The sequence below is a fragment of the Rhinoderma darwinii genome, chromosome 2 (genome assembly GCF_050947455.1).
Source record: "Rhinoderma darwinii isolate aRhiDar2 chromosome 2, aRhiDar2.hap1, whole genome shotgun sequence".
In the NCBI taxonomy this organism is placed as follows: Eukaryota; Metazoa; Chordata; class Amphibia; order Anura; family Rhinodermatidae; genus Rhinoderma; species Rhinoderma darwinii.
The window spans coordinates 425010307-425035594 of record NC_134688.1 but is presented as its reverse complement, the minus strand read 5'-3'; the positions used below and the strand labels follow the sequence as shown (position 1 = coordinate 425035594).

The window sequence follows — 25288 nt, the reverse complement described above, 5'->3', positions numbered from 1 at the left end:
TTATAGGTGCCTCCTACTCCTCCAGACTCCTGATGTTAAGGGAGCCTTCTCCTCATTCTGATGGTAAGGGGTCATTTCCTCCCCATATGAGACAAATGACTCCTCTTCCTGATGGTAAGGGCGCCTCATTTGTCTCTCGATGGTATAGGCGCCTAATACTCCTCCAGACTCCAGATGTTAAGGGAGCCTTCTCCTCATTCTGATGCTAAGGGGGCATTTCCACCCCATATGAGACAAATGACTCCTCCTCCTGATGGTAAGGGCGACTCATTTGTCTCTAGATGGCACGGCGCCTCTTCCTCCTCCTAGCTCCTTCAGATGTTAAGGGAGCCTTCACCTCATTCTGTGGGTAAAGGGGGTTTTCTCCTCCCCATATGAGACAAATGAATCCTCCTCCTGATGGTAAGGGCGCCTCATTTGTCTCTTGATGTCACAGGCGCCTCCTACTCCTCCAGACTCCTGATGTTAAGGGAGCCTTCTCCTCATTCTGATGGTAAGGGGGGCATTTCCTCCCCATATAAGACAAATGACTCCTCCTCCTGATGGTAAGGGTGCCTCATTTGTTTCTAGATGGTACGGCACCTCCTCCAGGCTGCTTCAGATGTTAAGGGAGCCGTCACCTCATTCTGATGGTAAAGCGGGTTTTCTCCTCCCCATATGAGACAAATGAATCCTCCTCCTGATGGAAAGGTCGCCTCATTTGTCTCTGCATAGTATTGGCGCCTCCTACTCCTCCAGATGTTAAAGGAGCCTTCTCTTGTTTCTGATGGTAAGGGGGACATCTCCCCATACGAGACAAATTACTCCTCCTCCGGATAGTAAGGGCGCCTCATTTGTCTCCCGATGGTATAGGCGCCTCCTACTCCTCCAGTCTCCTGATGTTAAGGGAGCCTTCTCCTCATTCTGATGTTAAGGGGGCATTTCCTCTCCATATGAGACAAATGACTCCTCCTCCTCCTGATGGTAAGGGCGCCTCATTTGTCTCTCGATGTTATAGGCGCCTCCTACTCCTCCAGACTCCAGATGTTAAGGGAGCCTTCTCCTCATTCTGATGCTAAGGGGGCATTTCCACCCCATATGAGACAAATGACTCCTCCTCCTGCTGGTAAGGGCGCCTCATTTGTCTCTAGATGGTATAGGCGCCTCCTACTCCTCCAGACTCCAGATGTTAAGGGAGCCTTCTCCTCATTCTGATGCTAAGGGGGCATTTCCACCCCATATGAGACAAATGACTCCTCCTCCTGATGGTAAGGGCGCCTCATTTGTCTCTAGATGGCACGGCGCCTCTTCCTCAACCTAGCTCCTTCAGATGTTAAGGGAGCCTTCACCTCATTCTGTGGGTAAAGGGGGTTTTCTCCTCCCCATATGAGACAAATTAATCCTCCTCCTGATGGTAAGGGCGCCTCATTTGTCTCTTGATGTCACAGGCGCCTCCTACTCCTCCAGACTCCTGATGTTAAGGGAGCCTTCTCCTCATTCTGATGGTAAGGGGGACATTTCCTCCCCATATAAGACAAATGACTCCTCCTCCTGATGGTAAGGGTGCCTCATTTGTCTCTTGATGTTACAGGCGCCTCCTACTCCTCCAGATTCCTGATGTTAAGGGAGCCTTCTCCTTATTCTGATGGTAAGGGGGCCATTTCCTCCCCATATGAAACAAATGACTCCTCCTCCTGATGGTAAGAGCGCCTCATTTGTCTCTAAATATTACGGACGCCTCCTCCTCCAGGCTCCTTCAGATGTTTAGGGAGCCGTCACCTCATTCTGATGGTAAAGCGGGTTTTCTCCTCCCCATATGAGACAAATGAATCCTCCTCCTGATGGAAAGGTCGCCTCATTTGTCTCTGCATAGTATTGGCGCCTCCTACTCCTTCAGACTCCTCCAGATGTTAAAGGAGCCTTCTCTTTTTTTTCTGATGGTAAGGGGGACATCTCCTCCCCATACAAGACAAATGATAGTAAGGGCGCCTCATTTGTCTCTCGATGTTATAGGCGCCTCCTACTCCTCCAGACTCCAGATGTTAAGGGAGCCTTCTCCTCATTCTGATGGTAAGGGGGCATTTCCTCCCCATATGAGACAAATTACTCCTGCTCCTGATGGTAAGGGCGCCTGATTTGTCTCTAGATGGTACGGCACCTCCTCCAGGCTGCTTCAGATGTTAAGGGAGCCTTCACCTCATTCTGATGTTAAAGGGGGTTTTCTCCACCCCATATGAGACAAATGACTCATCCTCCTGATGGTAAGGGCGCCTCATTTGTCTCTAGCTGGCACGGCGCCTCCTCCTCCTCCTGGCTCCTTCAGATGTTAAGGGAGCCTTCACCTCATTCTGTTGGTAAAGGGGGTTTTCTCCTCCCCATATGAGACAAATGACTCCTCCTCCTGATGGTAAGGGCGCGTCATTTGTCTCTCGATGTTATAGGTGCCTCCTACTCCTCCAGACTCCTGATGTTAAGGGAGCCTTCTCCTCATTCTGATGGTAAGGGGTCATTTCCTCCCCATATGAGACAAATGACTCCTCTTCCTGATGGTAAGGGCGCCTCATTTGTCTCTCGATGGTATAGGCGCCTAATACTCCTCCAGACTCCAGATGTTAAGGGAGCCTTCTCCTCATTCTGATGCTAAGGGGGCATTTCCACCCCATATGAGACAAATGACTCCTCCTCCTGATGGTAAGGGCGACTCATTTGTCTCTAGATGGCACGGCGCCTCTTCCTCCTCCTAGCTCCTTCAGATGTTAAGGGAGCCTTCACCTCATTCTGTGGGTAAAGGGGGTTTTCTCCTCCCCATATGAGACAAATGAATCCTCCTCCTGATGGTAAGGGCGCCTCATTTGTCTCTTGATGTCACAGGCGCCTCCTACTCCTCCAGACTCCTGATGTTAAGGGAGCCTTCTCCTCATTCTGATGGTAAGGGGGGCATTTCCTCCCCATATAAGACAAATGACTCCTCCTCCTGATGGTAAGGGTGCCTCATTTGTTTCTAGATGGTACGGCACCTCCTCCAGGCTGCTTCAGATGTTAAGGGAGCCTTCACCTCATTCTGATGTTAAAGGGGGTTTTCTCCACCCCATATGAGACAAATGACTCATCCTCCTGATGGTAAGGGCGCGTCATTTGTCTCTCGATGGTATAGGCGCGTCCTACTCCTCCAGACTCCAGATGTTAAGGGAGCCTTCTCCTCATTCTGATGCTAAGGGGGCATTTCCACCCCATATGAGACAAATGACTCCTCCTCCTGCTGGTAAGGGCGCCTCATTTGTCTCTAGATGGTATAGGCGCCTCCTACTCCTCCAGACTCCAGATGTTAAGGGAGCCTTCTCCTCATTCTGATGCTAAGGGGGCATTTCCACCCCATATGAGACAAATGACTCCTCCTCCTGATGGTAAGGGCGCCTCATTTGTCTCTAGATGGCACGGCGCCTCTTCCTCAACCTAGCTCCTTCAGATGTTAAGGGAGCCTTCACCTCATTCTGTGGGTAAAGGGGGTTTTCTCCTCCCCATATGAGACAAATGAATCCTCCTCCTGATGGTAAGGGCGCCTCATTTGTCTCTTGATGTCACAGGCGCCTCCTACTCCTCCAGACTCCTGATGTTAAGGGAGCCTTCTCCTCATTCTGATGGTAAGGGGGACATTTCCTCCCCATATAAGACAAATGACTCCTCCTCCTGATGGTAAGGGTGCCTCATTTGTCTCTTGATGTTACAGGCGCCTCCTACTCCTCCAGATTCCTGATGTTAAGGGAGCCTTCTCCTTATTCTGATGGTAAGGGGGCCATTTCCTCCCCATATGAAACAAATGACTCCTCCTCCTGATGGTAAGAGCGCCTCATTTGTCTCTAAATATTACGGACGCCTCCTCCTCCAGGCTCCTTCAGATGTTTAGGGAGCCGTCACCTCATTCTGATGGTAAAGCGGGTTTTCTCCTCCCCATATGAGACAAATGAATCCTCCTCCTGATGGAAAGGTCGCCTCATTTGTCTCTGCATAGTATTGGCGCCTCCTACTCCTTCAGACTCCTCCAGATGTTAAAGGAGCCTTCTCTTTTTTTTCTGATGGTAAGGGGGACATCTCCTCCCCATACAAGACAAATGATAGTAAGGGCGCCTCATTTGTCTCTCGATGTTATAGGCGCCTCCTACTCCTCCAGACTCCAGATGTTAAGGGAGCCTTCTCCTCATTCTGATGGTAAGGGGGCATTTCCTCCCCATATGAGACAAATTACTCCTGCTCCTGATGGTAAGGGCGCCTGATTTGTCTCTAGATGGTACGGCACCTCCTCCAGGCTGCTTCAGATGTTAAGGGAGCCTTCACATCATTCTGATGTTAAAGGGGGTTTTCTCCACCCCATATGAGACAAATGACTCATCCTCCTGATGGTAAGGGCGCCTCATTTGTCTCTAGCTGGCACGGCGCCTCCTCCTCCTCCTGGCTCCTTCAGATGTTAAGGGAGCCTTCACCTCATTCTGTTGGTAAAGGGGGTTTTCTCCTCCCCATATGAGACAAATGACTCCTCCTCCTGATGGTAAGGGCGCGTCATTTGTCTCTCGATGTTATAGGTGCCTCCTACTCCTCCAGACTCCTGATGTTAAGGGAGCCTTCTCCTCATTCTGATGGTAAGGGGTCATTTCCTCCCCATATGAGACAAATGACTCCTCTTCCTGATGGTAAGGGCGCCTCATTTGTCTCTCGATGGTATAGGCGCCTAATACTCCTCCAGACTCCAGATGTTAAGGGAGCCTTCTCCTCATTCTGATGCTAAGGGGGCATTTCCACCCCATATGAGACAAATGACTCCTCCTCCTGATGGTAAGGGCGACTCATTTGTCTCTAGATGGCACGGCGCCTCTTCCTCCTCCTAGCTCCTTCAGATGTTAAGGGAGCCTTCACCTCATTCTGTGGGTAAAGGGGGTTTTCTCCTCCCCATATGAGACAAATGAATCCTCCTCCTGATGGTAAGGGCGCCTCATTTGTCTCTTGATGTCACAGGCGCCTCCTACTCCTCCAGACTCCTGATGTTAAGGGAGCCTTCTCCTCATTCTGATGGTAAGGGGGGCATTTCCTCCCCATATAAGACAAATGACTCCTCCTCCTGATGGTAAGGGTGCCTCATTTGTTTCTAGATGGTACGGCACCTCCTCCAGGCTGCTTCAGATGTTAAGGGAGCCTTCACCTCATTCTGATGTTAAAGGGGGTTTTCTCCACCCCATATGAGACAAATGACTCATCCTCCTGATGGTAAGGGCGCGTCATTTGTCTCTCGATGGTATAGGCGCGTCCTACTCCTCCAGACTCCAGATGTTAAGGGAGCCTTCTCCTCATTCTGATGCTAAGGGGGCATTTCCACCCCATATGAGACAAATGACTCCTCCTCCTGCTGGTAAGGGCGCCTCATTTGTCTCTAGATGGTATAGGCGCCTCCTACTCCTCCAGACTCCAGATGTTAAGGGAACCTTCTCCTCATTCTGATGCTAAGGGGTCATTTCCACCCCATATGAGACAAATGACTCCTCCTCCTGATGGTAAGGGCGCCTCATTTGTCTCTAGATGGCACGGCGCCTCTTCCTCAACCTAGCTCCTTCAGATGTTAAGGGAGCCTTCACCTCATTCTGTGGGTAAAGGGGGTTTTCTCCTCCCCATATGAGACAAATGAATCCTCCTCCTGATGGTAAGGGCGCCTCATTTGTCTCTTGATGTCACAGGCGCCTCCTACTCCTCCAGACTCCTGATGTTAAGGGAGCCTTCTCCTCATTCTGATGGTAAGGGGGACATTTCCTCCCCATATAAGACAAATGACTCCTCCTCCTGATGGTAAGAGCGCCTCATTTGTCTCTAAATATTACGGACGCCTCCTCCTCCAGGCTCCTTCAGATGTTTAGGGAGCCGTCACCTCATTCTGATGGTAAAGCGGGTTTTCTCCTCCCCATATGAGACAAATGAATCCTCCTCCTGATGGAAAGGTCGCCTCATTTGTCTCTGCATAGTATTGGCGCCTCCTACTCCTCCAGATGTTAAAGGAGCCTTCTCTTGTTTCTGATGGTAAGGGGGACATCTCCCCATACGAGACAAATTACTCCTCCTCCGGATAGTAAGGGCGCCTCATTTGTCTCCCGATGGTATAGGCGCCTCCTACTCCTCCAGTCTCCTGATGTTAAGGGAGCCTTCTCCTCATTCTGATGTTAAGGGGGCATTTCCTCTCCATATGAGACAAATGACTCCTCCTCCTCCTGATGGTAAGGGCGCCTCATTTGTCTCTCGATGTTATAGGCGCCTCCTACTCCTCCAGACTCCAGATGTTAAGGGAGCCTTCTCCTCATTCTGATGCTAAGGGGGCATTTCCACCCCATATGAGACAAATGACTCCTCCTCCTGCTGGTAAGGGCGCCTCATTTGTCTCTAGATGGTATAGGCGCCTCCTACTCCTCCAGACTCCAGATGTTAAGGGAGCCTTCTCCTCATTCTGATGCTAAGGGGGCATTTCCACCCCATATGAGACAAATGACTCCTCCTCCTGATGGTAAGGGCGCCTCATTTGTCTCTAGATGGCACGGCGCCTCTTCCTCAACCTAGCTCCTTCAGATGTTAAGGGAGCCTTCACCTCATTCTGTGGGTAAAGGGGGTTTTCTCCTCCCCATATGAGACAAATGAATCCTCCTCCTGATGGTAAGGGCGCCTCATTTGTCTCTTGATGTCACAGGCGCCTCCTACTCCTCCAGACTCCTGATGTTAAGGGAGCCTTCTCCTCATTCTGATGGTAAGGGGGACATTTCCTCCCCATATAAGACAAATGACTCCTCCTCCTGATGGTAAGGGTGCCTCATTTGTCTCTTGATGTTACAGGCGCCTCCTACTCCTCCAGATTCCTGATGTTAAGGGAGCCTTCTCCTTATTCTGATGGTAAGGGGGCCATTTCCTCCCCATATGAAACAAATGACTCCTCCTCCTGATGGTAAGAGCGCCTCATTTGTCTCTAAATATTACGGACGCCTCCTCCTCCAGGCTCCTTCAGATGTTTAGGGAGCCGTCACCTCATTCTGATGGTAAAGCGGGTTTTCTCCTCCCCATATGAGACAAATGAATCCTCCTCCTGATGGAAAGGTCGCCTCATTTGTCTCTGCATAGTATTGGCACCTCCTACTCCTTCAGACTCCTCCAGATGTTAAAGGAGCCTTCTCTTTTTTTTCTGATGGTAAGGGGGACATCTCCTCCCCATACAAGACAAATGATAGTAAGGGCGCCTCATTTGTCTCTCGATGTTATAGGCCCCTCCTACTCCTCCAGACTCCAGATGTTAAGGGAGCCTTCTCCTCATTCTGATGGTAAGGGGGCATTTCCTCCCCATATGAGACAAATTACTCCTGCTCCTGATGGTAAGGGCGCCTGATTTGTCTCTAGATGGTACGGCACCTCCTCCAGGCTGCTTCAGATGTTAAGGGAGCCTTCACCTCATTCTGATGTTAAAGGGGGTTTTCTCCACCCCATATGAGACAAATGACTCATCCTCCTGATGGTAAGGGCGCCTCATTTGTCTCTAGCTGGCACGGCGCCTCCTCCTCCTCCTGGCTCCTTCAGATGTTAAGGGAGCCTTCACCTCATTCTGTTGGTAAAGGGGGTTTTCTCCTCCCCATATGAGACAAATGACTCCTCCTCCTGATGGTAAGGGCGCGTCATTTGTCTCTCGATGTTATAGGTGCCTCCTACTCCTCCAGACTCCTGATGTTAAGGGAGCCTTCTCCTCATTCTGATGGTAAGGGGTCATTTCCTCCCCATATGAGACAAATGACTCCTCTTCCTGATGGTAAGGGCGCCTCATTTGTCTCTCGATGGTATAGGCGCCTAATACTCCTCCAGACTCCAGATGTTAAGGGAGCCTTCTCCTCATTCTGATGCTAAGGGGGCATTTCCACCCCATATGAGACAAATGACTCCTCCTCCTGATGGTAAGGGCGACTCATTTGTCTCTAGATGGCACGGCGCCTCTTCCTCCTCCTAGCTCCTTCAGATGTTAAGGGAGCCTTCACCTCATTCTGTGGGTAAAGGGGGTTTTCTCCTCCCCATATGAGACAAATGAATCCTCCTCCTGATGGTAAGGGCGCCTCATTTGTCTCTTGATGTCACAGGCGCCTCCTACTCCTCCAGACTCCTGATGTTAAGGGAGCCTTCTCCTCATTCTGATGGTAAGGGGGGCATTTCCTCCCCATATAAGACAAATGACTCCTCCTCCTGATGGTAAGGGTGCCTCATTTGTTTCTAGATGGTACGGCACCTCCTCCAGGCTGCTTCAGATGTTAAGGGAGCCTTCACCTCATTCTGATGTTAAAGGGGGTTTTCTCCACCCCATATGAGACAAATGACTCATCCTCCTGATGGTAAGGGCGCGTCATTTGTCTCTCGATGGTATAGGCGCGTCCTACTCCTCCAGACTCCAGATGTTAAGGGAGCCTTCTCCTCATTCTGATGCTAAGGGGGCATTTCCACCCCATATGAGACAAATGACTCCTCCTCCTGCTGGTAAGGGCGCCTCATTTGTCTCTAGATGGTATAGGCGCCTCCTACTCCTCCAGACTCCAGATGTTAAGGGAGCCTTCTCCTCATTCTGATGCTAAGGGGGCATTTCCACCCCATATGAGACAAATGACTCCTCCTCCTGATGGTAAGGGCGCCTCATTTGTCTCTAGATGGCACGGCGCCTCTTCCTCAACCTAGCTCCTTCAGATGTTAAGGGAGCCTTCACCTCATTCTGTGGGTAAAGGGGGTTTTCTCCTCCCCATATGAGACAAATGAATCCTCCTCCTGATGGTAAGGGCGCCTCATTTGTCTCTTGATGTCACAGGCGCCTCCTACTCCTCCAGACTCCTGATGTTAAGGGAGCCTTCTCCTCATTCTGATGGTAAGGGGGACATTTCCTCCCCATATAAGACAAATGACTCCTCCTCCTGATGGTAAGGGTGCCTCATTTGTCTCTTGATGTTACAGGCGCCTCCTACTCCTCCAGATTCCTGATGTTAAGGGAGCCTTCTCCTTATTCTGATGGTAAGGGGGCCATTTCCTCCCCATATGAAACAAATGACTCCTCCTCCTGATGGTAAGAGCGCCTCATTTGTCTCTAAATATTACGGACGCCTCCTCCTCCAGGCTCCTTCAGATGTTTAGGGAGCCGTCACCTCATTCTGATGGTAAAGCGGGTTTTCTCCTCCCCATATGAGACAAATGAATCCTCCTCCTGATGGAAAGGTCGCCTCATTTGTCTCTGCATAGTATTGGCGCCTCCTACTCCTCCAGATGTTAAAGGAGCCTTCTCTTGTTTCTGATGGTAAGGGGGACATCTCCCCATACGAGACAAATTACTCCTCCTCCGGATAGTAAGGGCGCCTCATTTGTCTCCCGATGGTATAGGCGCCTCCTACTCCTCCAGTCTCCTGATGTTAAGGGAGCCTTCTCCTCATTCTGATGTTAAGGGGGCATTTCCTCTCCATATGAGACAAATGACTCCTCCTCCTCCTGATGGTAAGGGCGCCTCATTTGTCTCTAGATAGTACGGTCGCATCCTACTTCTCCAGGCTCCTTCAGATGTTAAGGGAGCCTTCACCTCATTCTGATGGTAAAGAGGGTTTATTCTCCCCATATGAGACAAATGAATCCTCCTCCTGATGGTAAGGGTGCATCATTTGTCTCTGGATAGTATTGGTGCAACCTACTCCTCCAGATGTTATGGGAGCCTTCACTTTTTTCTGATGGTAAGGGGGGCATTTCCTCCCCATATAAGACAAATTACTCCTCCTCCTAATGGTAAGGGAGCCTCATTTATCTCTAGATGGTACGGTGCCTCCTCCTCCAGACTTCTCCAGATGTAAAGTGCGCCTCCACCTTTTTCTGATGGTAAGGGCGCCTCATTTGTCTCTAGATGGTACGGGCGCCTTCTCCTCCTCCAGACTTCTCCAGATGTTAAGGGAGCCTCCACTTGATTCCAATGGTAAGGGGGAATTCTCCTTCCTATAGGAAAGTAATGAATGCTCCTCCTGATGGTAAGGCTATGTTCACACTCTTAGAAAAAACGTCTAAAAATACGGAGCTGCAGGGAAAACAGCTCCTGATTTTCAGCCTTTTTTTAGCAACTCGCGTTTTTCGCTGCGTTTTTTACGGCCGTTTTTGGAGAAAAACGGCTCCAAAAACAGCTCAAGTAGTGACATTCACTTCTTTGTCGCGGGCATTTTTTTACGCGGCCGGTTTTAAAAACGGCCGCGTAAAAATATGCCCCGTAAGAACAAAACGCCGTATTTCCCATTGAAATCAATGGGCAGATGTTTGGAGGCGTTCTGCTTCCGACTTTTCAGCCGTTTTTGTACCGTTTACGGGCACCTCCTACTTCTCCAGGATCCTTTAGATGTTAAGGGAGCCTTCACCTCATTCTGATGGTTAAGGGGGTTTTCTCCTCCCCATATGAGACAAATTAATCTTCCTCCTGATGGAAAGGGCGCCTCATTTGTCTCTGCATAGTATTGGCGCCTCCTACTCCTCCAGACTCCTCCAGATGTTAAAGGAGCCTTCTCTTTTTTTTCTGATGGTAAGGGGGACATCTCCTCCCCATACAAGACAAATGACTCCTCCTCCAGATAGTAAGGGCGCCTCATTTGTCTCTCGATGTTATAGGCGCCTCCTACTCCTCCAGACTCCAGATGTTAAGGGAGCCTTCTCCTCATTCTGATGGTAAGGGGGCATTTCCTCCCCATATAAGACAAATGACTCCTGCTCCTGATGGTAAGGGCGCCTGATTTGTTTCTAGATGGTACGGCACCTCCTCAAGCCTGCTTCAGATGTTAAGGGAGCCTTCACCTCATTCTGAGGTTAAAGGGGGTTTTCTCCACCCCATATGAGACAAATGACTCCTCCTCCTGATGGTAAGGGCGCCTCATTTGTCTCTAGATGGCACGGCGCCTCTTCCTCCTCCTAGCTCCTTCAGATGTTAAGGGAGCCTTCACCTCATTCTGTGGGTAAAGGGGGTTTTCTCCTCCCCATATGAGACAAATGAATCCTCCTCCTGATGGTAAGGGCGCCTCATTTGTCTCTTGATGTCACAGGCGCCTCCTACTCCTCCAGACTCCTGATGTTAAGGGAGCCTTCTCCTCATTCTGATGGTAAGGGGGGCATTTCCTCCCCATATAAAACAAATGACTCCTCCTCCTGATGGTAAGGGTGCCTCATTTGTTTCTAGATGGTATGGGCACCTCCTCCTCCTCCATATTTCCCCAGATGTTAAAGAAGTCTTCTCCTTATTCTGATGGTAAGGGGTCATTTCCTCCCCATATGAGACAAATGACTCCTCCTCCTCCTGATGGTAAGGGTGCGTCATTTGTCTCTAGATGTTACGGCGACTCCTCCTCCTCCAGGCTCCTTCAGATGTTAAGGGAGACTTCACCTCATTCTGATGGTAGAGGAGGTTTTCTCCTCCCTATACGAGACAAATGAATGCTCCTCCTAATGGTAAGGGCGCCTCATTTGTCTCTTGATGTTATAGGCACCTCCTACTCCTCCAGACACCTGATGTTAAGGGAGCCCTCTCCTCATTCTGATGGTAAGCGGGGCAAATGTTAAGGGAGACAAATGACTCCTCCTCCTGATGGTAAGGGCGCCTCATTTGTCTCTTGATGTTATAGGTGCCTCCTACTCTTCCAGACTCCTGATGTTAAGGGAGCCTTCTCCTCATTCTGATGGTAAGGGGGCATTTCCTCCCCATATGAGACAAATGACTCCTCCTCCTGATGGTAAGGGCACCTCATTTGTCTCTTGATGTTATAGGTGCCTCCTACTCCTCCAGACTCCTGATGTTAAGGGAGCCTTCTCCTCATTCTGATGGTAAGGGGGACATTTCCTCCCCATATAAGACAAATGACTCCTCCTCCTGATGGTAAGGGTGCCTCATTTGTCTCTTGATGTTACAGGCGCCTCCTACTCCTCCAGATTCCTGATGTTAAGGGAGCCTTCTCCTTATTCTGATGGTAAGGGGGCCATTTCCTCCCCATATGAAACAAATGACTCCTCCTCCTGATGGTAAGAGCGCCTCATTTGTCTCTAAATATTACGGACGCCTCCTCCTCCAGGCTCCTTTAGATGTTTAGGGAGCCGTCACCTCATTCTGATGGTAAAGCGGGTTTTCTCCTCCCCATATGAGACAAATGAATCCTCCTCCTGATGGAAAGGTCGCCTCATTTGTCTCTGCATAGTATTGGCGCCTCCTACTCCTCCAGATGTTAAAGGAGCCTTCTCTTGTTTCTGATGGTAAGGGGGACATCTCCCCATACGAGACAAATTACTCCTCCTCCGGATAGTAAGGGCGCCTCATTTGTCTCCCGATGGTATAGGCGCCTCCTACTCCTCCAGTCTCCTGATGTTAAGGGAGCCTTCTCCTCATTCTGATGTTAAGGGGGCATTTCCTCTCCATATGAGACAAATGACTCCTCCTCCTCCTGATGGTAAGGGCGCCTCATTTGTCTCTAGATAGTACGGTCGCATCCTACTTCTCCAGGCTCCTTCAGATGTTAAGGGAGCCTTCACCTCATTCTGATGGTAAAGAGGGTTTATTCTCCCCATATGAGACAAATGAATCCTCCTCCTGATGGTAAGGGTGCATCATTTGTCTCTGGATAGTATTGGTGCATCCTACTCCTCCAGATGTTATGGGAGCCTTCACTTTTTTCTGATGGTAAGGGGGGCATTTCCTCCCCATATAAGACAAATTACTCCTCCTCCTAATGGTAAGGGAGCCTCATTTATCTCTAGATGGTACGGTGCCTCCTCCTCCTCCAGACTTCTCCAGATGTAAAGTGCGCCTCCACCTTTTTCTGATGGTAAGGGCGCCTCATTTGTCTCTAGATGGTACGGGCGCCTTCTCCTCCTCCAGACTTCTCCAGATGTTAAGGGAGCCTCCACTTGATTCCAATGGTAAGGGGGAATTCTCCTTCCTATAGGAAAGTAATGAATGCTCCTCCTGATGGTAAGGCTATGTTCACACTCTTAGAAAAAACGTCTAAAAATACGGAGCTGCAGGGAAAACAGCTCCTGATTTTCAGCCTTTTTTTAGCAACTCGCGTTTTTCGCTGCGTTTTTTACGGCCGTTTTTGGAGAGAAAAACGGCTCCAAAAACAGCTCAAGTAGTGACATTCACTTCTTTGTCGCGGGCATTTTTTTACGCGGCCGGTTTTAAAAACGGCCGCGTAAAAATATGCCCCGTAAGAACAAAACGCCGTATTTCCCATTGAAATCAATGGGCAGATGTTTGGAGGCGTTCTGCTTCCGACTTTTCAGCCGTTTTTGTACCGTTTACGGGCACCTCCTACTTCTCCAGGATCCTTTAGATGTTAAGGGAGCCTTCACCTCATTCTGATGGTTAAGGGGGTTTTCTCCTCCCCATATGAGACAAATTAATCTTCCTCCTGATGGAAAGGGCGCCTCATTTGTCTCTGCATAGTATTGGCGCCTCCTACTCCTCCAGACTCCTCCAGATGTTAAAGGAGCCTTCTCTTTTTTTTCTGATGGTAAGGGGGACATCTCCTCCCCATACAAGACAAATGACTCCTCCTCCAGATAGTAAGGGCGCCTCATTTGTCTCTCGATGTTATAGGCGCCTCCTACTCCTCCAGACTCCAGATGTTAAGGGAGCCTTCTCCTCATTCTGATGGTAAGGGGGCATTTCCTCCCCATATAAGACAAATGACTCCTGCTCCTGATGGTAAGGGCGCCTGATTTGTTTCTAGATGGTACGGCACCTCCTCAAGCCTGCTTCAGATGTTAAGGGAGCCTTCACCTCATTCTGAGGTTAAAGGGGGTTTTCTCCACCCCATATGAGACAAATGACTCCTCCTCCTGATGGTAAGGGCGCCTCATTTGTCTCTAGATGGCACGGCGCCTCTTCCTCCTCCTAGCTCCTTCAGATGTTAAGGGAGCCTTCACCTCATTCTGTGGGTAAAGGGGGTTTTCTCCTCCCCATATGAGACAAATGAATCCTCCTCCTGATGGTAAGGGCGCCTCATTTGTCTCTTGATGTCACAGGCGCCTCCTACTCCTCCAGACTCCTGATGTTAAGGGAGCCTTCTCCTCATTCTGATGGTAAGGGGGGCATTTCCTCCCCATATAAGACAAATGACTCCTCCTCCTGATGGTAAGGGTGCCTCATTTGTTTCTAGATGGTATGGGCACCTCCTCCTCCTCCATATTTCCCCAGATGTTAAAGAAGTCTTCTCCTTATTCTGATGGTAAGGGGTCATTTCCTCCCCATATGAGACAAATGACTCCTCCTCCTCCTGATGGTAAGGGTGCGTCATTTGTCTCTAGATGTTACGGCGACTCCTCCTCCTCCAGGCTCCTTCAGATGTTAAGGGAGACTTCACCTCATTCTGATGGTAGAGGAGGTTTTCTCCTCCCTATACGAGACAAATGAATGCTCCTCCTAATGGTAAGGGCGCCTCATTTGTCTCTTGATGTTATAGGCACCTCCTACTCCTCCAGACACCTGATGTTAAGGGAGCCCTCTCCTCATTCTGATGGTAAGCGGGGCAAATGTTAAGGGAGACAAATGACTCCTCCTCCTGATGGTAAGGGCGCCTCATTTGTCTCTTGATGTTATAGGTGCCTCCTACTCTTCCAGACTCCTGATGTTAAGGGAGCCTTCTCCTCATTCTGATGGTAAGGGGGCATTTCCTCCCCATATGAGACAAATGACTCCTCCTCCTGATGGTAAGGGCACCTCATTTGTCTCTTGATGTTATAGGTGCCTCCTACTCCTCCAGACTCCTGATGTTAAGGGAGCCTTCTCCTCATTCTGATGGTAAGGGGGACATTTCCTCCCCATATAAGACAAATGACTCCTCCTCCTGATGGTAAGGGTGCCTCATTTGTCTCTTGATGTTACAGGCGCCTCCTACTCCTCCAGATTCCTGATGTTAAGGGAGCCTTCTCCTTATTCTGATGGTAAGGGGGCCATTTCCTCCCCATATGAAACAAATGACTCCTCCTCCTGATGGTAAGAGCGCCTCATTTGTCTCTAAATATTACGGACGCCTCCTCCTCCAGGCTCCTTCAGATGTTTAGGGAGCCGTCACCTCATTCTGATGGTAAAGCGGGTTTTCTCCTCCCCATATGAGACAAATGAATCCTCCTCCTGATGGAAAGGTCGCCTCATTTGTCTCTGCATAGTATTGGCGCCTCCTACTCCTCCAGATGTTAAAGGAGCCTTCTCTTGTTTCTGATGGTAAGGGGGACATCTCCCCATACGAGACAAATTACTCCTCCTCCGGATAGTAAGGGCGCCTCATTTGTCTCCCGATGGTATAGGCACCTCCTACTCCTCCAGTCTCCTGATGTTAAGGGAGCCTTCTCCTCATTCTGATGTTAAGGGGGCATTTCCTCTCCATATGAGACAAATGACTCCTCCTCCTCCTGATGGTAAGGGCGCCTCATTTGTCTCTAGATAGTACGGTCGCATCCTACTTCTCCAGGCTCCTTCAGATGTTAAGGGAGCCTTCACCTCATTCTGATGGTAAAGAGGGTTTATTCTCCCCATATGAGACAAATGAATCCTCCTCCTGATGGTAAGGGTGCATCATTTGTCTCTGGATAGTATTGGTGCATCCTACTCCTCCAGATGTTATGGGAGCCTTCACTTTTTTCTGATGGTAAGGGGGGCATTTCCTCCCCATATAAGACAAATTACTCCTCCTCCTAATGGTAAGGGAGCCTCATTTATCTCTAGATGGTACGGTGCCTCCTCCTCCTCCAGACTTCTCCAGATGTAAAGTGCGCCTCCACCTTTTTCTGATGGTAAGGGCGCCTCATTTGTCTCTAGATGGTACGGGCGCCTTCTCCTCCTCCAGACTTCTCCAGATGTTAAGGGAGCCTCCACTTGATTCCAATGGTAAGGGGGAATTCTCCTTCCTATAGGAAAGTAATGAATGCTCCTCCTGATGGTAAGGCTATGTTCACACTCTTAGAAAAAACGTCTAAAAATACGGAGCTGCAGGGAAAACAGCTCCTGATTTTCAGCCTTTTTTTAGCAACTCGCGTTTTTCGCTGCGTTTTTTACGGCCGTTTTTGGAGAGAAAAACGGCTCCAAAAACAGCTCAAGTAGTGACATTCACTTCTTTGTCGCGGGCATTTTTTTACGCGGCCGGTTTTAAAAACAGCCGCGTAAAAATATGCCCCGTAAGAACAAAACGCCGTATTTCCCATTGAAATCAATGGGCAGATGTTTGGAGGCGTTCTGCTTCCGACTTTTCAGCCGTTTTTGTACCGTTTACGGGCACCTCCTACTTCTCCAGGATCCTTTAGATGTTAAGGGAGCCTTCACCTCATTCTGATGGTTAAGGGGGTTTTCTCCTCCCCATATGAGACAAATTAATCTTCCTCCTGATGGAAAGGGCGCCTCATTTGTCTCTGCATAGTATTGGCGCCTCCTACTCCTCCAGACTCCTCCAGATGTTAAAGGAGCCTTCTCTTTTTTTTCTGATGGTAAGGGGGACATCTCCTCCCCATACAAGACAAATGACTCCTCCTCCAGATAGTAAGGGCGCCTCATTTGTCTCTTGATGTTACAGGCGCCTCCTACTCCTCCAGACTCCAGATGTTAAGGGAGCCTTCTCCTCATTCTGATGGTAAGGGGGCATTTCCTCCCCATATAAGACAAATGACTCCTGCTCCTGATGGTAAGGGCGCCTGATTTGTTTCTAGATGGTACGGCACCTCCTCAAGCCTGCTTCAGATGTTAAGGGAGCCTTCACCTCATTCTGAGGTTAAAGGGGGTTTTCTCCACCCCATATGAGACAAATGACTCCTCCTCCTGATGGTAAGGGCGCCTCATTTGTCTCTAGATGGCACGGCGCCTCTTCCTCCTCCTAGCTCCTTCAGATGTTAAGGGAGCCTTCACCTCATTCTGTGGGTAAAGGGGGTTTTCTCCTCCCCATATGAGACAAATGAATCCTCCTCCTGATGGTAAGGGCGCCTCATTTGTCTCTTGATGTCACAGGCGCCTCCTACTCCTCCAGACTCCTGATGTTAAGGGAGCCTTCTCCTCATTCTGATGGTAAGGGGGGCATTTCCTCCCCATATAAGACAAATGACTCCTCCTCCTGATGGTAAGGGTGCCTCATTTGTTTCTAGATGGTATGGGCACCTCCTCCTCCTCCATATTTCCCCAGATGTTAAAGAAGTCTTCTCCTTATTCTGATGGTAAGGGGTCATTTCCTCCCCATATGAGACAAATGACTCCTCCTCCTGATGGTAAGGGTGCGTCATTTGTCTCTAGATGTTACGGCGACTCCTCCTCCTCCAGGCTCCTTCAGATGTTAAGGGAGACTTCACCTCATTCTGATGGTAGAGGAGGTTTTCTCCTCCCTATACGAGACAAATGAATGCTCCTCCTAATGGTAAGGGCGCCTCATTTGTCTCTTGATGTTATAGGCACCTCCTACTCCTCCAGACACCTGATGTTAAGGGAGCCCTCTCCTCATTCTGATGGTAAGCGGGGCAAATGTTAAGGGAGACAAATGACTCCTCCTCCTGATGGTAAGGGCGCCTCATTTGTCTCTTGATGTTATAGGTGCCTCCTACTCTTCCAGACTCCTGATGTTAAGGGAGCCTTCTCCTCATTCTGATGGTAAGGGGGCATTTCCTCCCCATATGAGACAAATGACTCCTCCTCCTGATGGTAAGGGCTCCTCATTTGTCTCTTGATGTTATAGGCGCCTCCTACTCCTCCAGACTCCTGATGTTAAGGGAGCCTTCTCCTCATTCGGATGCTAAGGGGGCATTTCCTCCCCATATGAGACAAATGACTCCTCCTCCTGATGGTAAGGGCGCCTCATTTGTCTCTAGATGGTACGGCGCCTCCTCCTCCAGGCTCCTTCACATGTTAAGGGAGCCTTCACCTCATTCTGATGTTAAAGGGGCTTTTCTCCACCCCATATGAGACAAATGACTCCTCCTCCTGATGGTAAGGGCTCCTCATTTGTCTCTTGATGTTATAGGTGCCTCCTACTCCTCAAGACTCCTGATGTTAAGGGAGCCTTCTCCTCATTCGGATGCTAAGGGGGCATTTCCTCCCCATATGAACAAATAACTCCTCCTCCTGATGGTAAGGGCGCCTCATTTGTCTCTAGATGGTACAGCGCCTCCTCCTCCTCCAGGCTCCTTCAGATGTTAAGGGAGCCTTCACCTCTTTCTATTGGTAAAGGGGGTTTTCTCCTCCCCATATGAGACAAATGAATCCTCCTCATGATGGTAAGGGCGCCTCATTTGTCTCTTGATGTTATAGGCGCCTCCTAGTCGTCCAGACTCCTGATGTTAAGGGAGCCTTCTCCTCATTCTGATGGTAAGGGGGGCATTTCCTCCCCATATAAGACAAATGACTCCTCCTCCTGATGGTAAGGGTGCCTCATTTGTTTCTAGATGGTATGGGTGCCTCCTCCTCCTCCATATTTCCCCAGATGTTAAAGGAGTCTTTTCCTTATTCTGATGGTAAGGGGGCCACTTCCTCCCCATATGAAACAAATGACTCCACCTCCTGATGGTAAGGGCGCCTCATTTGTCTCTAGATATTACGGGCGCCTCCTCCTCCTCCAGGCTCCTTCAGATGTTTAGGGAGCCGTCATCTCATTCTGATGGTAGAGGAGGTTTTCTCCTCCCCATATGAGACAAATGAATCCTCCTCCTGATGGTAAGGGCGCCTCATTTGTCTCTTGATGTTACAGGCGCCTCCTACTCCTCCAGACTCCTGATGTTAAGGGAGCCTTCTCCTCATTCTGATGGTAAGGGGGGCATTTCCTCCCCATATAAGACAAATGACTCCTCCTCCTGATGGTAAGGGTGCCTCATTTGTTTCTAGATGGTATGGGTGCCTCCAACTCCTCCATATTTCCCCAGATGTTAAAGGAGTCTTCTCCTTATTCTGATGGTAAGGGGGCCATTTCCTCCCCATATGAAGCAAATGACTCCTCCTCCTGATGGTAAGAGCGCCTCATTTGTCTCTAGATGGTATAGGCGCCTCCTACTCCTCCAGACTCCTGATGTTAAGGAAGCCTTCTCCTCATTCTGATGGTAAGGGGGCATTTCCTCCCCATATGAGACAAATGACTCCTCTTCCTGATGGTAAGGGCGCCTCATTTGTCTCTGGATGGTATAGGTGCCTCCTACTCCTCCAGACTCCTGATGCTAAGGGAGCCTTCTCCTCATTCTGATGCTAAGGGGGCATTTCCTCCCCATATGAGACAAATGACTCCTCCTCCTGACGGTAAGGGCGCCTCATTTGTCTCTACGTGGTACGGCGCCTCCTCCTCCTCCAGGCTCCTTCACATGTTAAGGGAGCCTTCACCTCATTCTGATGTTAAAGGGTCTTTTCTCCACCCCATATGAGACAAATGACTCCTCCTCCTGATGGTAAGGGCGCCTCATTTGTCTCTTGATGTTATAGGTGCCTCCTACTCCTCCAGACTCCTGATGTTAAGGGAGCCTTCTCCTCATTCGGATGCTAAGGGGGCATTTCCTCCCCATATGAGACAAATGACTCCTCCTCCTGACGGTAAGGGTGCCTCATTTGTATCTAGATGGTACGGCGCCTCCTCCTGCTCCAGGCTCCTTCAGATGTTAATTGAGCCTTCATCTCATTCTATTGGTAAAGGGGGGTTTTCTCCTCCCCATATGAGACAAATGAATCCTCATCCTGATGGTAAGGGTGCCTCATTTGTTTCTAGATGGTATGGGCACCTCCTCCTCCTCCATATTTCCCCAGATGTTAAAGGAGTCTTCTCTTTATTCTGATGGTAAAGGGGCCACTTCCTCCCCATATGAAACAAATGACTCCACCTCCTGATGGTAAGGGCGCCTCATTTGTCTCTAGATATTACGGGCGCCTCCTCCTCCTCCAGGCTCCTTCAGATGTTTAGGGAGCCGTCACCTCATTCTGATGGTAGAGGAGGTTTTCTCCTCCCCATATGAGACAAATGAATCCTCCTCCTGATGGTAAGGGCTCCTCATTTGTCTCTTGATGTTATAGGCGCCTCCTACTCCTCCAGACTCCTGATGTTAAGGGAGCCTTCTTCTCATTCGGATGCTAAGGGGGCATTTCCTCCCCATATGAGACAAATGACTCCTCCTCCTGATGGTAAGGGCGCCTCATTTGTCTCTAGATGGTACGGCGCCTCCTCCTCCAGGCTCCTTCACATGTTAAGGGAGCCTTCACCTCATTCTGATGTTAAAAGGGGCTTTTCTCCACCCCATATGAGACAAATGACTCCTCCTCCTGATGGTAAGGGCGCCTCATTTGTCTCTTGATGTTATAGGTGCCTCCTACTCCTCCAGACTCCTGATGTTAAGGGAGCCTTCTCCTCATTCGGATGCTAAGGGGGCATTTCCTCCCCATATGAACAAATAACTCCTCCTCCTGATGGTAAGGGCGCCTCATTTGTCCCTAGATGGTACAGCGCCTCCTCCTCCTCCAGGCTCCTTCAGATGTTAAGGGAGCCTTCACCTCATTCTATTGGTAAAGGGGGTTTTCTCCTCCCCATATGAGACAAATGAATCCTCCTCATGATGGTAAGGGCGCCTCATTTGTCTCTTGATGTTATAGGCGCCTCCTAGTCGTCCAGACTCCTGATGATAAGGGGGCATTTCCTCCCCAAATAAGACAAATGACTCCTCCTCCTGATGGTAAGGGTGCCTCATTTGTTTCTAGATGGTATGGGCGCCTCCTCCTCCTCCATATTTCCCCAGATGTTAAAGGAGTCTTCTCCTTATTCTGATGGTAAGGGGGCCACTTCCTCCCCATATGAAACAAATGACTCCTCCTCCTGATGGTAAGGGCGCCTCATTTGTCTCTAGATATTACGGGCGCCTCCTCCTCCTCCAGGCTCCTTCAGATGTTTAGGGAGCCGTCACCTCATTCTGATGGTAGAGGAGGTTTTCTCCTCCCCATATGAGACAAATGAATCCTCCTCCTGATGGTAAGGGCGCCTCATTTGTCTCTTGATGTTATAGGCGCCTCCTACTCCTCCAGACTCCTGATGTTAAGGGAGCCCTCTCCTCATTCTGATGGTAAGCGGGGCATTTCCTCCCCATATGAGACAAATGACTCCTCCTCCTGATGGTAAGGGCGCATCATTTGTCTCTCGATGGTATAGGCGCCTCCTACTCCTCCAGACTCCTGATGTTGACGGAGCCTTCTCCTCATTCTGATGGTAAGGGGGCATTTCCTCCCCATATGAGACAAATGACTCCTCCTCCTAATGGTAAGGGCGCCTCATTTGTCTCTTGATGTTATAGGCGCCTCCTACTCCTCCAGACTCCTGATGTTAAGGGAGCCCTCTCCTCATTCTGATGGTAAGCGGGGCATTTCCTCCCCATATGAGACAAATGACTCCTCCTCCTGATGGTAAGGGCGCATCATTTGTCTCTCGATGGTATAGGCGCCTCCTACTCCTCCAGACTCCTGATGTTGACGGAGCCTTCTCCTCATTCTGATGGTAAGGGGGCATTTCCTCCCCATATGAGACAAATGACCTCCTCCTGATGGTAAGGGCACCTCATTTGTCTCTAGATGGTACGGCGCCTCCTCCTCCTCCAGTCTCCTTCAGATGTTAAGGGAGCCTTCACCTTATTCTGATGGTAAAGGGGGTTTTCTCCTCCCCACATGAGACAAATGAATCCTCCTCCTGATGGTAAGGGCGCCACATTTGTCTCTAGATGGTACGGGCGCCTCCTGCTCCTCCAGATGTTAAGCGAGCCTACACGTCATTCTGATGGTAAAGGGGGACCTCCTCCTCCCCCATATGAGACAAATTACTCCTCCTCCTGATGGTAAGTGCACCTTATTTGTCTACAGATGGTACGGGTGCGTCCTTCAGACTCCTCCAGATGTTAGGCGAGTCTCCTGGTACGGTGTGACCTAGATTGGAGATATACCAAGCAAACATATTAGTAAAACATAAACACAAGTATTAAATTATAAGCATATCATATTTCAGATTTCTAAGCTTCATTTTAAAATAAAAACAGGAAAACAATTATCCACAGCATTCCCCATTTGCTATTACATAATATACAGGTCTAGCCTGTCCATGTATACCTTTTTGTGTCGTATAAATATGGTTTATCATTTGGATACTTAACACAAGAGTAACACTTTATATTTAGCCTGAGAGCAGGACAGCCGATTGTGTTCAGATTTACATTTTCGGTACTCACTTTTAATGATCTTGAATGCGCGAGGAGCAGCAAAACAGAGATCTTAGTCTAAGAAAAAAAGAAAACCAATCATTACTTTCATGACATTAGACACATCAGAGCAGTGATGGAGAATACGCTTTTGCCTGGATAGAAAGGAATCAGTGACACCCTAGTGGGTGGGATGTAGACACTGGTAGTGGTTACAGGGGGCTGTGCCATGCAGGAGGGTTCACATACGGGTAGTAATACAAGCCAATGTGATGGTTACACAAAAATGTTTTCTTACATAGTCTATGCCTAGAAAAAGTTTGTCATTATCACTTTCTGAGGGGCTTAACCCCTTAGTGACCACCAGTACGCCTTTTCACGTTGGTCACTAAGGGGCCTTAGGCTAGGCCGACGCCTTTTCACGTTGGCCCAGTCTAAGCCCTGCACGGGTCTCCCGTGCAGGCTGGTGCCGGGGCTCTGCTGTCTGATGACAGCTGGGCTCCTGCTCCAACACCCGCTATCGAAGTTTTCTTAGATCGCGGCCGTTTAACCTGTTAAATGCCGCCGTCAATAGCGACTGCGGCATTTAACTTGTTTACAGAGGGAGTGAGCTCCCTCTGTCACCCATCGGAGGCCCGCAAATGCAATCGCGGGTCTCCGATGGGGTGTTATTGCAGCCGGGGGCTTGATAAAAGCCCCCAGGTCTGCCCTGGACATATGCCTGTTAGGACGCGCCGGAGGTACGTCCTAATAGATTGCCTGTCAGATTTACACTGACAGGCAATAATGCTCTGGTATACGAAGTATACCAAAGCATTATAGCAGCGATCTGAAGATCGCACAGTAAAGTCCCCTAGTGGGACTAATAAAATAAGTAATAAATGTGAAATAAAGATTAATAATAAAAATGATAGTAAAAAAAACAAACAAACATTTTTTTCCATAAAAAGTGGTTTTATTTAGTAAAAGTGTAAAAAATAAATAAAAGTACACATATATGGTATCGCCGCAACCGTAATGACTCAATTAATAAAGTTAATATGTAATTTAAACCGCAAGGTGAACACCGTAAAAAAAAAACGCAAAAAACAATGGCGAAATTGCAATTTTTTTCCATCGCCCCCCAAAAAAGTCATAATAAAATTGAATTAATAAGTCCCATGCACCCCAAAACAGTACCAATCAAAACTACGTCTCGTCCCGCAAAAAACAAGCCCAAAAAATCACTACATTGATGGAAAAATAAAAAAGTTACGGCTCTTGGAAAGCAACGATGCAAAAACAAATAATTTTAGTTTTTTTTTTGTGCAAACGTCGTAAAACATAAAAAAACCTCTACATATGTGGTATCGCCGTAATAAAATAAAGTTAACTTGTTATTTACGCCGCACAGTGAACGGCGTCAATTTAAAAACACATAGAACAATGATGGAATTTCAGTTTTTTTTTATAATCCCCCCAAAAAAGGTAAAAAAAGTTAATAAAAAAATGTTATGTACCCAAAAATGGTGCTATTAAAAAGTACAACTAATCCCGCAAAAAACAAGTCCTAATACAGCTACGTAGACGAAAAAATAAAAAAGTTATAGCTCTTTGAATGCGACTATAGAAAAACGAATAAAATAGCTTGGTCATTAGGGCCTAAAATGGGCTGGTCACTAAGGAGTTAAAGAGGATCTGTCACTTGCTTATTAATGCCCCATCTCCTAACTAATCTAATAGGTGCTATTATGCTGATAACTACAATGTACGTTTTTTTTTTCAAAAACGTTTATTATTTGCAAAGTAATGTGCATTTTCTTCTAAATACAGTATGCTAATTTGGCTATACTTGCCAAACGGGAGGTAACTCTGGGCGGTGTATTGTTTTCAGTATGACGCTGTCCAATCAGCGTCATACAGTTCTCCTCTTCCGAGCCCAGCAACACAGAATCATCATATAGCATACAGCTTCCATTCCAGACTGTGTTTTGAACAGGTGAGACCTCCGGTTGTTTCACAGCTAGAACTGCAATCGATTAGAATCTCATCTTTTATATGCCACCATAAAAGATTTCCAAAGCCGGAGTTATGGCTATTTTGAGTGATCCCCCTTCCTTTCAGCCTCAGTCTCTCATACTGTGTGAAGCAGCTTCATGCTGATAGGACAGCGTCAGAGACTGTGAGGTAGCGCCACCTCAGGAGAATCGCTGGTGTTGACACACACTTGTCTGGTATAGGCTCATTTGCATATATAGAAAAGAGCTCATAACTTTTTATATAATATACATTTTGGGACACAATTTTTACTATCATTAGTGTTAGAGTTTTAGATTAGCTAGGAGATTGGGCATTACTAAACTAGTGACAGATCCTCTTTAGGTCTCAACAACTTCTGATAGTTATTTACTTATCCACCGGAGAGACTATGGCTGACACAACGTAATTTACTTTACTGTGGGATGTGTTAGATAAATGAGCCCTTTGTCTATTGAAACCGGGTTATTATATCACATAAAGATATTTACTCCAACAATATATCACACAATAAAACGTACAGGGGGAATTTATTACAACTGGCGTTTCATATGCCAGTCTTACCCTAAAGAGCGCTGAAGTAAGATGTTTCTTACTTTATTACACCTCTTAATAAGTTAGGAGCATCTCTGGATGCTCCGCTCTCGCGCCAGAAAAGAACATCTGTGCAAACTATGAGATGTGAACAGAGCCTAACAAGTGTAGAAAAAAAGAGGGTGACAACACTGGAGCGCTGTTTGTCCCAGTAGCAGTTTCTTTATCATGTAAATGCATTGACCACACTTGTATTTACCTGGATAGCCAACTGGTTTTCCTGAAGAGAAATGACCAAGAAATGATGAGAAATAAATTATTACTTTAACAAAACTAGAAATATTATATGGAAAAGGATATAAAGAAAACGTAATCTTGTAGCCAGGTCACAAACGCATGCAGGTAGATATATTATGTTCATAATGATTATAGTTACATCCTTGCAGCAAAACATTACTGCCCTGCAATATTCTAAACATATTATAAAAAGTCTTCTAAAACGATATACAATATTGTTCTGGTAACAAAGGGTGACATTACGTAGTCA

General features: G+C 48.2%; 1 protein-coding gene across 4 annotated transcripts in view; it reads right to left on the bottom strand.

Moving 5' to 3' along the window:
- LOC142741491 (uncharacterized) overlaps window positions 1–25288 on the bottom strand; it is a 94041-nt gene that overhangs the window by 29939 nt on the left and 38814 nt on the right. For 3 of the 4 annotated variants that reach the window (XR_012881162.1, XR_012881164.1, XR_012881163.1), the window contains 3 exons: window positions 25001–25021; window positions 22222–22269; window positions 21845–21922 (listed from right to left, as the gene is read on the bottom strand). Coding sequence is in view for 1 of the 4 variants with exons in the window: in XM_075850864.1 (XP_075706979.1) it covers window positions 22224–22269; window positions 25001–25021 (67 nt within the window). In the remaining 3 variants the exon portion in view is untranslated. Of the gene's footprint in view, window positions 1–21839; window positions 21923–22221; window positions 22270–25000; window positions 25022–25288 lie in introns of those variants that run through there. The other variant, XM_075850864.1, reaches the window with a different exon arrangement.